General features: G+C 47.9%; 1 protein-coding gene across 2 annotated transcripts in view; it reads left to right on the top strand.

Annotated features, from left to right (window-relative positions):
- Positions 1–7,937, top strand: part of Trpm4 (transient receptor potential cation channel subfamily M member 4) — a 31,585-nt gene extending 23,648 nt beyond the window's left edge. Inside the window, exons 18-25 of one of the 2 annotated variants that reach the window (XM_063253070.1) lie at positions 1,450–1,582; positions 1,773–1,947; positions 2,046–2,223; positions 6,443–6,639; positions 6,862–6,994; positions 7,148–7,220; positions 7,308–7,413; positions 7,599–7,937. In XM_063253070.1, coding sequence (XP_063109140.1) covers positions 1,450–1,582; positions 1,773–1,947; positions 2,046–2,223; positions 6,443–6,639; positions 6,862–6,994; positions 7,148–7,220; positions 7,308–7,413; positions 7,599–7,603 — 1,000 coding nt within the window. In that variant the 3' untranslated portion in view covers positions 7,604–7,937. The remainder of the gene's footprint in view (positions 1–1,449; positions 1,583–1,772; positions 1,948–2,045; positions 2,224–6,442; positions 6,640–6,861; positions 6,995–7,147; positions 7,221–7,307; positions 7,414–7,598) is intronic. The other variant, XR_010048676.1, reaches the window with a different exon arrangement.
- Positions 7,938–12,804: the final 4,867 nt, after the last annotated feature.

Genomic DNA, 12,804 nt, shown 5'->3' on the forward strand with positions numbered 1-12,804 from the left:
TCTGTGATTCCTAAACAATGAAAATTTACATCCCGGATGGAAAGTGGGTGGATCAAAGGGCACATACATTATTGACCCAGATTTCCTGTTATGTAGCTTTGCCCACTTACAGGGCCACCATCAGAGCACAAGAGTGTCCCCTTGAAGATGCTTTTGGTAATGCCTGATGCTGTCCATCTTTAACATTTTCTAGTTCTCAATTTGACTTTTCATTTTTCTGTGCATCTGTCAGGGAAAGATGACCTCCTCTGGTTTTAGTTCATGTGACTCTACTTGTTGTAAGCTTACTAGGCACATGGGTACCTATGTCTATGATCTTCATATTTTATCCACCCCACAATTTCATATGACAGTTCACTGAGTACCTGCCCTCCATCCTTCCCTCCCTCTCTCCTGTTCTGTGTTCTAGTAACTTTCTTCTTTTAGTATTTTCTTGCAACTTGAGGCTTGTCTTTTTTTGAGGGTTACTGGAATTGAAACTGAGCACCTTGTGCTTCCTTGGCTTTTTTTTTTTTTTTTTTTTTTTTTTTTTTTTTTTTTTTGAGACAGTCTCACTATGTATTCTAGGCTGGCTGTGAGCTCACTGTGAAGCCAAGGCTGGACTCAAACTCATGAAGATCCTCCTGGCTCAGCCTCCTGAGAGCTGGGATTACATACATGCTCCACCGCACCTGTGCACTTGTGTTTTCATTTTCATATGCTATCGTCAACATTCTTCTATTCTTTAATTTTGCATTTTGAAAAAAATCTGATACTAAAAAAAGTGGCAGAATCAGCCCAAAGAGTTCTCCCTACTTTCTTATAATCGAGGTCTTCCCAATGTCACCACAGGACATGATCTAAACTTGGAAACCACACCTAAAACCCACCAGCTGTCCCACCAACATCCTTTTCTTGGCCCTTTGCCTTTCTGGTCAGCTCTTCTTGTCGTTAGCTGTTGTGCCTTGCGTCCTGTTGAGTGCCCAGTGGAGGCTGGCCTGGGTACCTTTGATGTGGGTTTGGCTCCTGTTCCTTTGGGAATAAATTTAGGCTCTGCATTTTGGGCAGAAATGCTAAGGACGTTTTGCCTTTCTCAATCTCGTAGCCATGTCATCATTTTCATCTTTTTTTTTTTTTTTTTTTTTGAGACAGAGTCTCACTGTGTAGTTCAGGCTGGCCTTGAACTCACTTGGTAGCCCGGCCTGCCTTCAAACACTTGATGTCCCTGCCTCAGCTTCCTAAAAAAGAACAGGCATTACAGGCCATCCCGCCTACTTTCGGCAGTTTTCCAGGCTTGATGACCCTAATCCTTCACTTAGCCATTTACTTACGGGTGTCGGTTACCTGTGCCCCATGTGCATTGGTAACTGAATAAACCCCCTGCAAGTCAGGGTTCTGGGTCCAGCCCCATAGAGGCCTCAGCTCTTCCGAGGGCCTCCAGGGACCCTGCTGCGTGTCTCCCGACCCTAGGCTGACCATGGGTCAGTATGACCTGGGCCGCACCGTGCTGTGCATCGACTTCATGGTCTTCACGCTGCGGCTGCTGCATATCTTCACTGTGAACAAGCAGCTGGGTCCCAAAATCGTCATCGTGAGCAAGATGGTGAGGGCCTTATGGGCCAGGGGCGGGTGGAGGGTGGAGCCTGAGGGGGTGTGGCTTTGGTGGGGGGCCCAGGGAGGGCCCTGTGGAGCGTGGCTTTGGCAGGTGGGCGTGGCTATGAGGGTATAGTGTTGATAGTGGCGGGGCTATGGGTAGGGCAGAGCGCGCTCAGCAGCATCCTCCTCTTCTGCAGGTGAAGGATGTCTTCTTTTTCCTCTTCTTCCTCGGTGTCTGGCTGGTCGCCTACGGTGTGGCCACCGAGGGGCTGCTAAGGCCCCAAGACCGTGATCTCCCCAGTATCCTGCGTCGCGTCTTCTACCGGCCCTACCTGCAGATCTTTGGGCAGATCCCCCAGGAGGACATGGATGGTAGGGACCTGCCTCCTCCCTCTGGCCTCCGACCTCCGGGTCCCCGCTCCAATCCCTGGCAGTGCCTTTGCCAGGCCCCTGAGTGTCTGCTTTTGCAGTGGCTCACATGTTGCTCACGAACTGCTCGTCTGAGGAGGGCGCCTGGGCTCAGCCCGAGGGGCGCCTAGCAGGCTCCTGCGTCTCCCAATACGCGAACTGGCTGGTGGTGCTGCTCCTCATCGTCTTCCTGCTCGTGGCCAACATCCTGCTGCTCAATTTGCTCATCGCCATGTTCAGGTGAGGCCCCAGCACCCACTGCCCCTTCACCCGGTTCAGACCGCTGCACCCTCTTCCTCACTTGGACGTTAGACTCATCTCCCTTAGCCATGGCCAAACTGTCTTTAAAAATTGAGATTAAATACATACAATTTTTTTTTGTCTTTTTTGTTTTTATCGGTACCAGGGATCGAACTCAGGACTGCCTGCTTGCAAGGCAGGCACTTATGCCACTGAGATAAATCCCCAGCCCCAAATACATATAATTTAAATGACCCATTTAGTGACATTAATTATATTCATAGTGCTCTGCAGCTTCACCACAGTCGATTTCCAGAAGTGTGTGCTGTTAAAAACTTCTGTTTCGGGGCTGGGGATTTAGTTCAGCAGTATAAGCGCCTGCCTTGCAAGTGTGTAGTCGTGAGTTCAATCCCTAGTACTGATAAAAAAAGAAAAAGACAAAAACAAAAAACTCCTGTTTCCCTTCTCCAGCCCTTGGTAACACATCTGTGTCTTTCGATCGGCCTGTCCTACATGTTTCACACAGCTGTCCATGGGATTATGCGCTATCTGTCCTTTTGCTTCTGGCTTCTTTAACTTGGCACATCTTCAGGGTTACTCAGAATGCAATGCATTTTTATGGCTGAGTAATATTCCACTATCTGCACGTGTGTCTGCGTGTGTGTGTGTGTGTGTGTGTGTGTGTGTGTGTGTGTGTTAATTACCTATCCATCTGACACAGAGAGTTGGGTCATTTCCATCTTTTTGGCTACTGTGAATAATGCCACAATGACTGTCAGCATGCAGGCATCAGTTCAAGTCCCTGTTCTATTTCTTTGAGCTGTGCACTGAGCCGTGGCATGGCAGGGTTATACTGTAATTCTATGTTTAGCTTTTTGAAGATCTGCCCGCTCTTTTCCATAGCAGTTGAGTCATTTTACATTCCCACCATCAGGATGAGGTTTCTGGCTTCCCCACATCTGCACCAGCTTGGCATTTAACTTTTGTGAAAACCATATTCAGCCTGGCCTTGGGAAAGTGGTGTCTTGCTGTGGTTTTGAGTTGTATTTCTTTAGTGACCGTGTGGTGCTGACCACCTTTCTTTCTGTTAACTGGTGTGCTTGTTTTCTCTTTGGAGAAAAGCATATTCACACCTTTTAAAATAGATTCTCAGTCTTTTTGTTATTGCCACAGCTCTTTATATTTTCTACAGATAAACTTCTATTTATGATTTGTGAACATTTTCTCCCATTCTGTAAGTTGTCGTTCCCTTTTCTTGATAATATCTTTTGTCTTTTGTCTTTTTGAGACAGGGTTTTGAACCCACGGCGATCCTCCTGCCTCAGCCTCCCGAGTGCTGGGATTACAGGTGTGTGCCACCATGCCTGGCTTGATAATGTCTTATGGTGCACAAAGCTTTTGCTTCTGATGAAGCACAAATTATCTGGGTTTTTTTGTGGTTGCTTATAGTTCTGAGGTTGTACGTAAGAATCTATTGCCAAATCCAAGTCACGAAGCCTTCACGACTTTTTTTCCTACAAGTTCTATGCTTTTAGCTCTTTATGTAGAGACTGCTGTTGCTCCAGTTTTAGTTAAGCTTTTATGTATAATGTTTGGTAAGGGCTCAGTTTCATTCTTTGTGCTTGTGGAAATCTACTTGTTGCAGGCTAACTTGTGCAAGAGATTGTTTCTCCTCTTTGATTAGACTTGGTGTTCTTGTTAAAATCAGTTGGCTGTTTTAGTTTCCTAGGGCAGCTGTAACGAAGTCTGAAAGACTTCGTTATTTAAAGACCTGAAAGTCTTTAAATAACAAGAATATACTGTCTTATAGTTCCGGATACAAATTCAATGTCAAGGTTGTGGCAGAGTTGGTTTCTTCTGAGGAGTTTAAGGGCGAATCTGTTTGATGCTTGTCTCCCCTGATCTTTGATTTCAGATGCATCATTGAAATCTCTGCTTTCATCCCTCTGTATGTGCCTGTGTCCAAATCTCCCCATTTTGTGACAGTAGCAACCACCCTAAAGACCTCATTTTAACTTAATCACTCTGTAAAAACCGTATTTCCAAATAAAGGCATATTGTGAGAGGTTAGGATGTGAGCATATGTTTTGTTATTTTGAGGCAGGGCCTCACTATGTTGTTTAAACTCATTTATGTAACCTTGGCTGGCCTTGAACTCAGGGCAGTCTTCCTGCCTCATTCTCGAAAGTGCTGGGATTACAGGCAGGTGCCACTATGATTGGTTTGAGGATGTTTTTAAAGGAGACACAATTTGCCCTATAACATTCATAGATTTAATGGTTCATTTCTGTGCTTTTAGTCTGTGAGTCCGTGCATCTGTCCTTATGGCACTACCAAACTGTTTTGATTATTGTAGCTTTGTAGCATATTTGGAAATTAGGAAGTGTGAGCTCTCCAACTGTTATTTTTTAAGATTATTTGAGCTATTCAGGGCTCCTTGCAAATCCATAATAATTAAAGATTGCATTTTCCATGTCTGCAAAAAAGATTGTTGAGATTTCTTTAGTGATTGCATTTAAACTGGAGATAGCTTTGGGTAGCATTTAATATTTATACAATCTGAAGAGAACAGAGTATTCCAGCAATGTTTTGTAATTTTCCATGTCCAATTCTTGAACTTTCTTCATTAAGTCTATTTCTAGGTGCTTAATTTTTGTAGAAGTTATTGCAAATGAATTGCTTTGTTTTCGTGTGTGTGTGTGTGTGTGTGTGTGTGTGTGTGTGTGTACTAAGATGGAACCCAGGGCCTTTGCACAGAGTTTTTATATTTATTTATTATTACTTTGAACTAAGCTTTTGCTGAGTCACTAAGTTATACTGGCTGGGCTTGAGCTTATGATCCTTCTATCTCAGTGTCCCAGAGTGGTAAGGTTGTAGTATGCCAGCAGGGCTAAGACAGATTGATTTTCAAATGTTGAAATGCCATTAATTTCCTAATATAAATCCCTGGACTTGATTGCTGTTATTTCTGAGGCTGTTTGTATTATATTCATAAAGCTTATTGGCCTGTACTTTCCTATCACTTGGCTTTGGTATCATGGTAATGCAGGTCTCATGGACATTTTATCTCCTTTTTAAATTTTTGAGGAGAATTTGTAAAGCATTTTTTTCTTTAAATGTTTGGTATAATTCACCAAAGAAGCCACCGGCTCCTGTGCTTGTCTTTTTTTTTTTTTTTTTGTCTTTTTGAGACAGACTCTCTCTATGCAGTTCAGACTGGCCTTGAGCTCACTTTGTAGCCAAGGCTCGTCTTGAACTTCAATGATCCTCCTGCCTCAGCCTCCTGAATGCTGGGATTACAGGCATGAGCCACAATGCCCCTCTCCAGTGCTTTTTTTTTTTTTGTCTTTTTCGTTTTTTATCGGGTACCGAGGATCGAACTCACGACTGCCTGTTTGCAAGGCAGGCACTTATGCCGCTGAGCTAAATCCCTAGCCCCATTCAGTGCTTTTCTTTATTGGTAATTTTTTTTTTTCTGTCTTTTTGAGACAGGGTCTCACTATGCAGTTCAGGCTGGCCTTGAGCTCACTTTTGTAGCCCAGGCTGGTCTCGAACTCACAACAATCCTCCTGCCTCAGCCTCCTGAGTGCTGGGATTACAGGCGTGAGCCACCACGCCTGGCTATTGGTAATTTTTTGATTGGTGATTCAATGTCTTTACTTTTGATGTCTATTGAGACTTTCTATTTCCTACAGAATTAGTGTTATTTATGTGTTTTTGGGAATTTGTCCATTTCATCTAAGTTATCAATTTGTTGACATATTCTTTTTTTTTTTTTTTTTTTTTGGAGACAGGCTGTCCTCAATTTCTCAGCGATCCTCCTGCCTCAGCCTTTGAGTGCTGGGATTATAGGCAGGCATACCACATCCAATTTCATATAATTGTTAATAGTTTTCATTTATAATCCTTTTTATTTCTACCATGGTGGCTTCCCTCATGCTAGGCAAGTGCTCTATCACTGAGCTACATCCCCAGTCCTCAGGCTGACTTTTGGGCTTGATTATAATTCCACGTCCAATCTCTACATATATCCACAATGTCCTCCCCATTTGACCTTTGACATCTAACCCTTCGATCATAATTTTGATTTTGTTGACCCTAACATCTGTCTGCTGCCTTGGACTCCGAAGACTTGTTGCCTGACATCTGACCTTGATCCCCACCCCAACTCCTGACCTGCCCTTGACTGTGGATGACCCTTGACCTCTGATTTTGGCAGCTACACGTTTGGCAAAGTACAGGGCAACAGCGACCTCTACTGGAAAGCACAACGCTACAGCCTCATCCGGGAATTCCATTCTCGGCCTGCGCTGGCCCCGCCCTTTATAGTCATCTCCCACGTGCGACTTCTCATCAAGCGTCTGCGCAGGAGCCGCCGGTCCAGCATACCTCCCTCTCCCGCCTTCGAGCACTTCCGTGAGCACAGAAACCTGGCCCTCAGTGGGCGGGGCTGGGGAGAAAGATAAATAGGAGAGAGTCGGGTGTGGAAGGAGGCCCCCAGGACCAGTGGGCGTAGCCAGTCTGGGCGGTGCTGCTCTGGGACCGCCCAGGGGCGGGATCTGAAGCGCACTGGGGACGCAGCGGGAGTGGGCGCTCCCAAGCTGCAGGGGGCCTTTGACTCTTGGACCCGCCTACCAGGTGTGCGTCTCTCGAAGGAAGCCGAGCGGACACTGCTGACGTGGGAGTCAGTGCAGAAGGAGAGTTTCCTGCTGGCCCGTGCGCGGAACAAGCGGGACAGCGACACTGAGCGACTGAAGCGAACGTCTCAGAAGTGAGGGCGGGGCCGGGGGCGGGGCTTCTGGCCATGGGCTATTCCCTGACCAGCAGGGAGGAGTCGGGGGCGGGGCTTGCTAAGGGACGGTGGCGTGGGTGGGTGGGGCTTCTGGGTGGGCGGGGCCGCCAGCCTGAGGGGCGATTTTCCTAGGGTGGACACAGCACTGAAGCAACTGGGGCAGATCCGGGAGTATGATCAGCGTCTGAAGGGGCTGGAGCGGGAGGTGAGGCATGGGGCCTGGCCGGGGGGTTGTGGCAGGGATCCAGGTAGTGGGGTTCCCTTCTGCCCGGGTGTCTCTCCTACTCCCCAGGTCCATCACTGTAGCCGTGTCTTGGAGTGGGTGGCCGAGGCCCTAAGCCGCTCTGCCATGCTGCCACCAGGTGGGCCACCGCCCCCTTCCAGGCCTGGGTCCAAAGGTCAGTGTGTAACGCTGTCAGTGGCTCCTTTTCGGTCACTGACCTCCCTTGTCCCTGGTCCTTCTCTGGTCTCCTTTATGCCATCTCTGCTGCTTTTTCTGGGTTTCTTTGTTTGCCAGTCTCCTGTTGTTTCTCTTCCTCTGTCACTTACTGGAGAGGTGACTTCTCTTCTCTCTTCCCTGCAGACTGAATGCTGCTGGTCTTCACAGAGTGGCCCCCAGTGTCCTGCCCTAGATCAAGGCCCTGATGGGGCCACCTCTGTGCCTTGTCTCTCAGCTGGACCCTAGGCTCCTGGACCATAGTGGGGACACCTTAGGAAGTGTTGCCCATGCGAGCCACAGCAGGCCCGGCTCCTCCCAGTACCAGCCCCACTCTGGGAGGATCAGACTGCAGCCCGAGCTGCCAGTCCTTGGAGGATCCTGCCCCAAGTGGGGGACACAGGAGGGTCCTTGGGGACTACTGACAGGGACCACTGACCTCATTCCTAGCTTCCCCACACTGGGGAAATAAAGCCTTTGAGATCAGTAGTGTCTGGCTGTTTGATCCTTGGGGAACTGGTGGGTATCTCATTTATTTTGTGAGGGCCTGGAGCTAGGTAGGGAGTCCTGGGACCTTGGTGGCTTCAACTTGGGTGTCTGTCACTTCTCCTGCCCAGCAAAAACCCCAGCATTTTGTCTGTACTGTTCTTTTGGTCCCCACTTCAGAGGGCAGGAATCTATCTTAGCTCCCATTTGCTCTGTTTCCCTGGGGAAAAATAACTTACTGATAATCAGCAGATTATTTCCTGGAGAGAGCTGGGTGGGTGGGTGCTGGATACATCTGCCTGGCACTAGACACACAAATGATGCAGATTTGAGGAGATAAATGCATATGTGTCTTTAAAAAGTCTAATTAGTGGAAAATTGCAGGCCACGCACACATGGAGTTGAGGCAGATATGCATCATTATACATGCAATTTAACTAAATAACCCATAACAGTCTAAACTGGTAATGACAAGGCTGAACTGACAGCAATTATTAGTTAAATGGCAAGAAAGCCACCAACAGCCAACACATCCCAAAATCCAAACCAAAACATCTTTCCTCCAAATTGGAAGCTTTCCAACTGGCTGCCTTTTCGGGTGCACAGTAGCTTTGAAACACTGCCAAGAATTGTGTGACACCCAGACTTCTCCTGGAAACCCTGAATCATGGTAATGAGGATGGCAGGTTTTGCAGCAGCAGTGATATGGCGGAATGCGTGCTCTGTGTCTGACTTCGCTTACACATATGAAACCAATGAGTTCTGATAACCCTATGAAGTACTTTCTTTTTTCTTTGAGATTATGTAGTTCAAGTTGGCCTTGAACTCACTATGTAGCCCAGGCCGCCCTCTAACTGTGATCTTCCTGCCTCTGCCTCCTGAGTGCTGGGATTATAGGTGTGTGCCACCATGCCCCACCAAAATAAAAAATTTTCAAAAGGGCTGGGGAATGTAGCTCAGCACAAAGGCCCTGGGTTCAAACCTTGGTACAAACAAAACAAATGGGACTACATGCACACACAAATACTAAATAATTCTAGAAGTTTATATTAAGTCTTGTCTTCATATAGGACCTATATATGTTTATGAGATAGCTATGTAATGTGGGAAAGGAGATACTCAGACCCTTCAGGGATTAGATCCTGGTTTTGGGGGTACACAATTGTGGGAGACCAGAGGATTGAGGCCTAATTGACTTCCTTTGTGAGCACCAAGGATAAAAGCAGCATGCAGAGGTGATGGCACTGCAGGGTCTAGGGAGAAGTCAATACAGCTGAGGCCTGGTTGTTTACCTGGGCCTGTACTGATGGAGGACTGCAGGCAAGAGAACCAGTGTTACTTTAGCTGCTTGTACTCAGGTCTGAATGAATAAAAGGATGAGCCAGAAGCTTGGGCTTCTCTGCCTGCTAGAGCCCCCTGGCTGCCCATGGACTAAACTGTATGTTTGTCTTTCATCCTTGTTTGCCCCCAGTTCAGGGTGACAAACTAGCAAGTCTGGGACCCTACAAGTGGTGCCTGGGTTGGGAAAGACCAAGTGGGTTCGTCCCCAACAGGTGAGGCCCTGGGCAGGCACGTGGAACCCGTGTAGACCAGTTTGCTACACTGGGGTTCAAACCCATGGAGCTACATTTCCTGTCCTGTTCATTTTCCTTTGGAACAGAGACTTGCTGAGTTCCCCATGCTGACCCTTAACATGCAGTCCTCCTGCCTCAGCTTCCAAAGTTGCTGGGACAGTGCCTGCCTTTGACACTGACTTTGAACCTACATCTGTGGGCCCAAATGCTACCACTGTGACTTACCAAAGTGAAATCGTGTGGTGGTTAGGGATAAGTGAAATTTTGATGCTGGGACTTTTGTCACCATGAGTGCCATGGAGCTAGACCCCACTCCTTATAGCTTAAAGTGTGAGACACATTCACCATCTGGGGAAATTGCCAGTTTTGTTCTTTGCCTATGGAGTGAGGGATGCTGTGACAGTGAGGGCCAAGAGAAGGTCCCTGGAACTTTCCTTCTCTACTAGCAAGAAATACACTGAGAAGACACAGGTGTGACAGTCATACATGTTAATTCCACACCGCTGTGTCCTATTCTGAAAGTGATGGGCCTCAGGGAAGGACTGCAGTGTAGCAAAGAGTTAGTCAAGGGGGGACTGTAGCTGTAATTGCTTTTTCAAGGTGGTTCCTTTGCTTGGGTGTTTTGAGTCACTCTAGCAAGTGACCAGACTGACACCCAAGTTTGAGTGGAGTCGGGTTAGCAGGAACTCTTTAAATCGAGCTCTGCCAGACCCTGCAGAGTAACAGCACTATGGTTGTCAGGGAAATGATGCACATGTCCAGATCCTCACTCCGCCTCCTGGCCCCTGGGCCGGTAACAATGTCAATTATCTCGGGCCCAGAAGTCTCATGGCCTCTGGCAATATCTATGAGCCAGCAGTGGACTGATTCGTGAGGAGGCAAAATAACATAGCAGACTCGGTAGTGTTGGCACAGAGGACTGTGGCAGGGGCAGGGCTTCCTGGAATAGGAAGCAAGATCCAGATGCCAAGGTTCAGGGTATGAGGCCACTCCCCAGGGCCCAGTAGGGAGTTCTGTCATCCACGTGGACGGGAACAGCCAGGAATGAGAATAGCCACTGTCCAACCTGTTGATGGGCTGGCTGCTTGTGGCTGGATGTATTGGAAAGGAGCCGACCCCAGGGGGCCTCCCTGGGCAGAGGAAGGGGAGTTATCCCACCTCAGCCTCCTGAGTGCTGGGATTACAAGGGTGAGCCACCACGCCCAGCTGAGAAAAGAAAAAGCTTTGACAGGCTTGGAAAGAGGGCAGAGGGCACTGCTGCTGCTCTGGGTCTCTGCCTCATCCAGTTTGAACCAGGGTGTCAGGGGCCAGAGAGCGGAGCCTGGTGGTGTGAGAGGGGCAGGAACAACCAGGTGCTTGTGGGATATAGGAAGGTGCAGGGCTGCAACTCTAGGCCTGGCGCTGCAGGGAGGAGCCAAGGGGAGCTAGGTCAAGCACTAGCCCTTGCTACTCACCCAGGCCAACCCACCTCTTTTTTGTGTGGTTTTTTTGTTTGTTTATTTGTTTTTGAGACAGGGTCTGCCTATATAGCCCAGGCTGGCCTTGAACTCATTATATAGCCAAGACTGAACTTGAATTGGGATTTTACAGGTGTGCACCACCGTGCCCAATTCGCTTCTGCTACAGAATGCAAATTTCATAAGCGCGGGTTGCCCGGATGCTCCGACCTCTAATGTTCCCTAATTTCGGGACTGTGAGGAGCTGTACCAGAAACAACCGACATCCCAGAAGGAAAGAAAATGATAGCTTTTGCTTTTTTTCTGTCGGAACCCTGGGAGCGTTGAGGTCCTCCTCCAACCGTTTTTATGTAGTTAATTTTGAGACAGGGTTTCTAAAGTTGCGGGATAATCAGAGGCCATTTCCCGGTACCATAGCGCCACCTGCCGGAGGCAGCTGTCCAGCGCACCCTCGGAAAATGCAGCCTACAAGACGTTCTGGAAAGGAAGCGCCTGCGGGGTGGAGGCCTCAACTGTCTGCTTTTAGGATGGGTCAACTCAGACTTGATGACCATAGGTCCGCAATGGTTAGATGTGCATAATATAGTGAAAAGCACAGCTGGACTGGTGCTCGTGTCGTCTGTTTTGGTGGCAGGTACTCCTTTGGAGAAAACGTTGCCCCGGTCTGCATTTCCCGAAGAAATGCCGCTGGCCCAATGGGCCCTCAATTCACAGAGGTTCCTTGAAATCCCTGGACCTGCCCGGCGATGGCAAAGGTTGGCTCTGTCCACTAGGGGACAGCAGGCAGCCCAGCCTGGCATTAACTCGGCAGACCTAAGGCAGTCACTATTTAAGGTATTCTAAGGGAGGTGAGCTTTCTGTGCTACGTGTTGGAAGAAGTCTCCTTAAAAATCAGCCAAGAAGAATGTCTAGTTCACCTTGCTCACTGCTTCCTAGTCTGCGCACCGACCACTGGTCGCTGAGTGCAGCAGTCCAAAGTGGGGCTCTGTTTCTTGGTTAATCACTAGGACCAAAGTGATGGGGTGTTTATAGACTCATTCTGGAAACACAGGGCCCTATTGCTCCTAGGAGAGATGCGCTTTTCCTCACACTGGACACCCTGGCCCCTGCACCCTGTGGACCAGGTAAGAGGCTTAGACTTGGTTCTGGGGGGAGTCATCAGAACTTTCTTGTTGCAGTGACCTAAGTCTAGGTCAAGCATCAGCATACTACAACCCACGGGATAAATCCAGCCTATGACCCATTTTTGCATGGTCCACAAGCTAAGAATGATTTCTGTATTAAGATTTATATATAAAAAAGATGAATACGCAACAGAGACCATATGTCCTGCAGATCTCAAAGTATTAATTATCTGGTCCTTAATAGAAATTGTGCTGACTCCTATCAAAGCCAGCACCACTGATGCAGCATACATCTTAACCAAGAAAAGCACTGGAGATCCAAATCAAGTCCAACAACAAAACTGGTGTGATTGTGTCTTTTGAGGTTATACATATGTACACTGGAAGTTAGGCTATGGGGACATGGGGTGGCTTTTGGGCCCATCCAGTATCAGCTTGAAACCAATGTAATGACCCTAAAGACCAGCAGGTCTAAACTTACTTAAGAATGTCCTAACAGAGAATGGAACAACCCTAGATGATATCATAGCCACCTAAAATAAATAAGATTTGCCTCTTTGGGACATTTTTGCCCGCAGGTTGAATCTGGGCCCCTTGGATTATGGTTGAGGTTGGCCTCATCCTGCTGCTTGGGGTCCTGGTGAAAGTCATGTGCCTCTTGCCTCTGTGTGTGTGTGTGTGTGTGTGTGTGTGTGTGTGTGTGTGGTACTGA

This window comes from Cavia porcellus, unplaced genomic scaffold (genome assembly GCF_034190915.1).
Source record: "Cavia porcellus strain 051 isolate PalLab524CR breed Dunkin Hartley unplaced genomic scaffold, mCavPor4.1 scaffold_7, whole genome shotgun sequence".
In the NCBI taxonomy this organism is placed as follows: domain Eukaryota; kingdom Metazoa; phylum Chordata; class Mammalia; order Rodentia; family Caviidae; genus Cavia; species Cavia porcellus.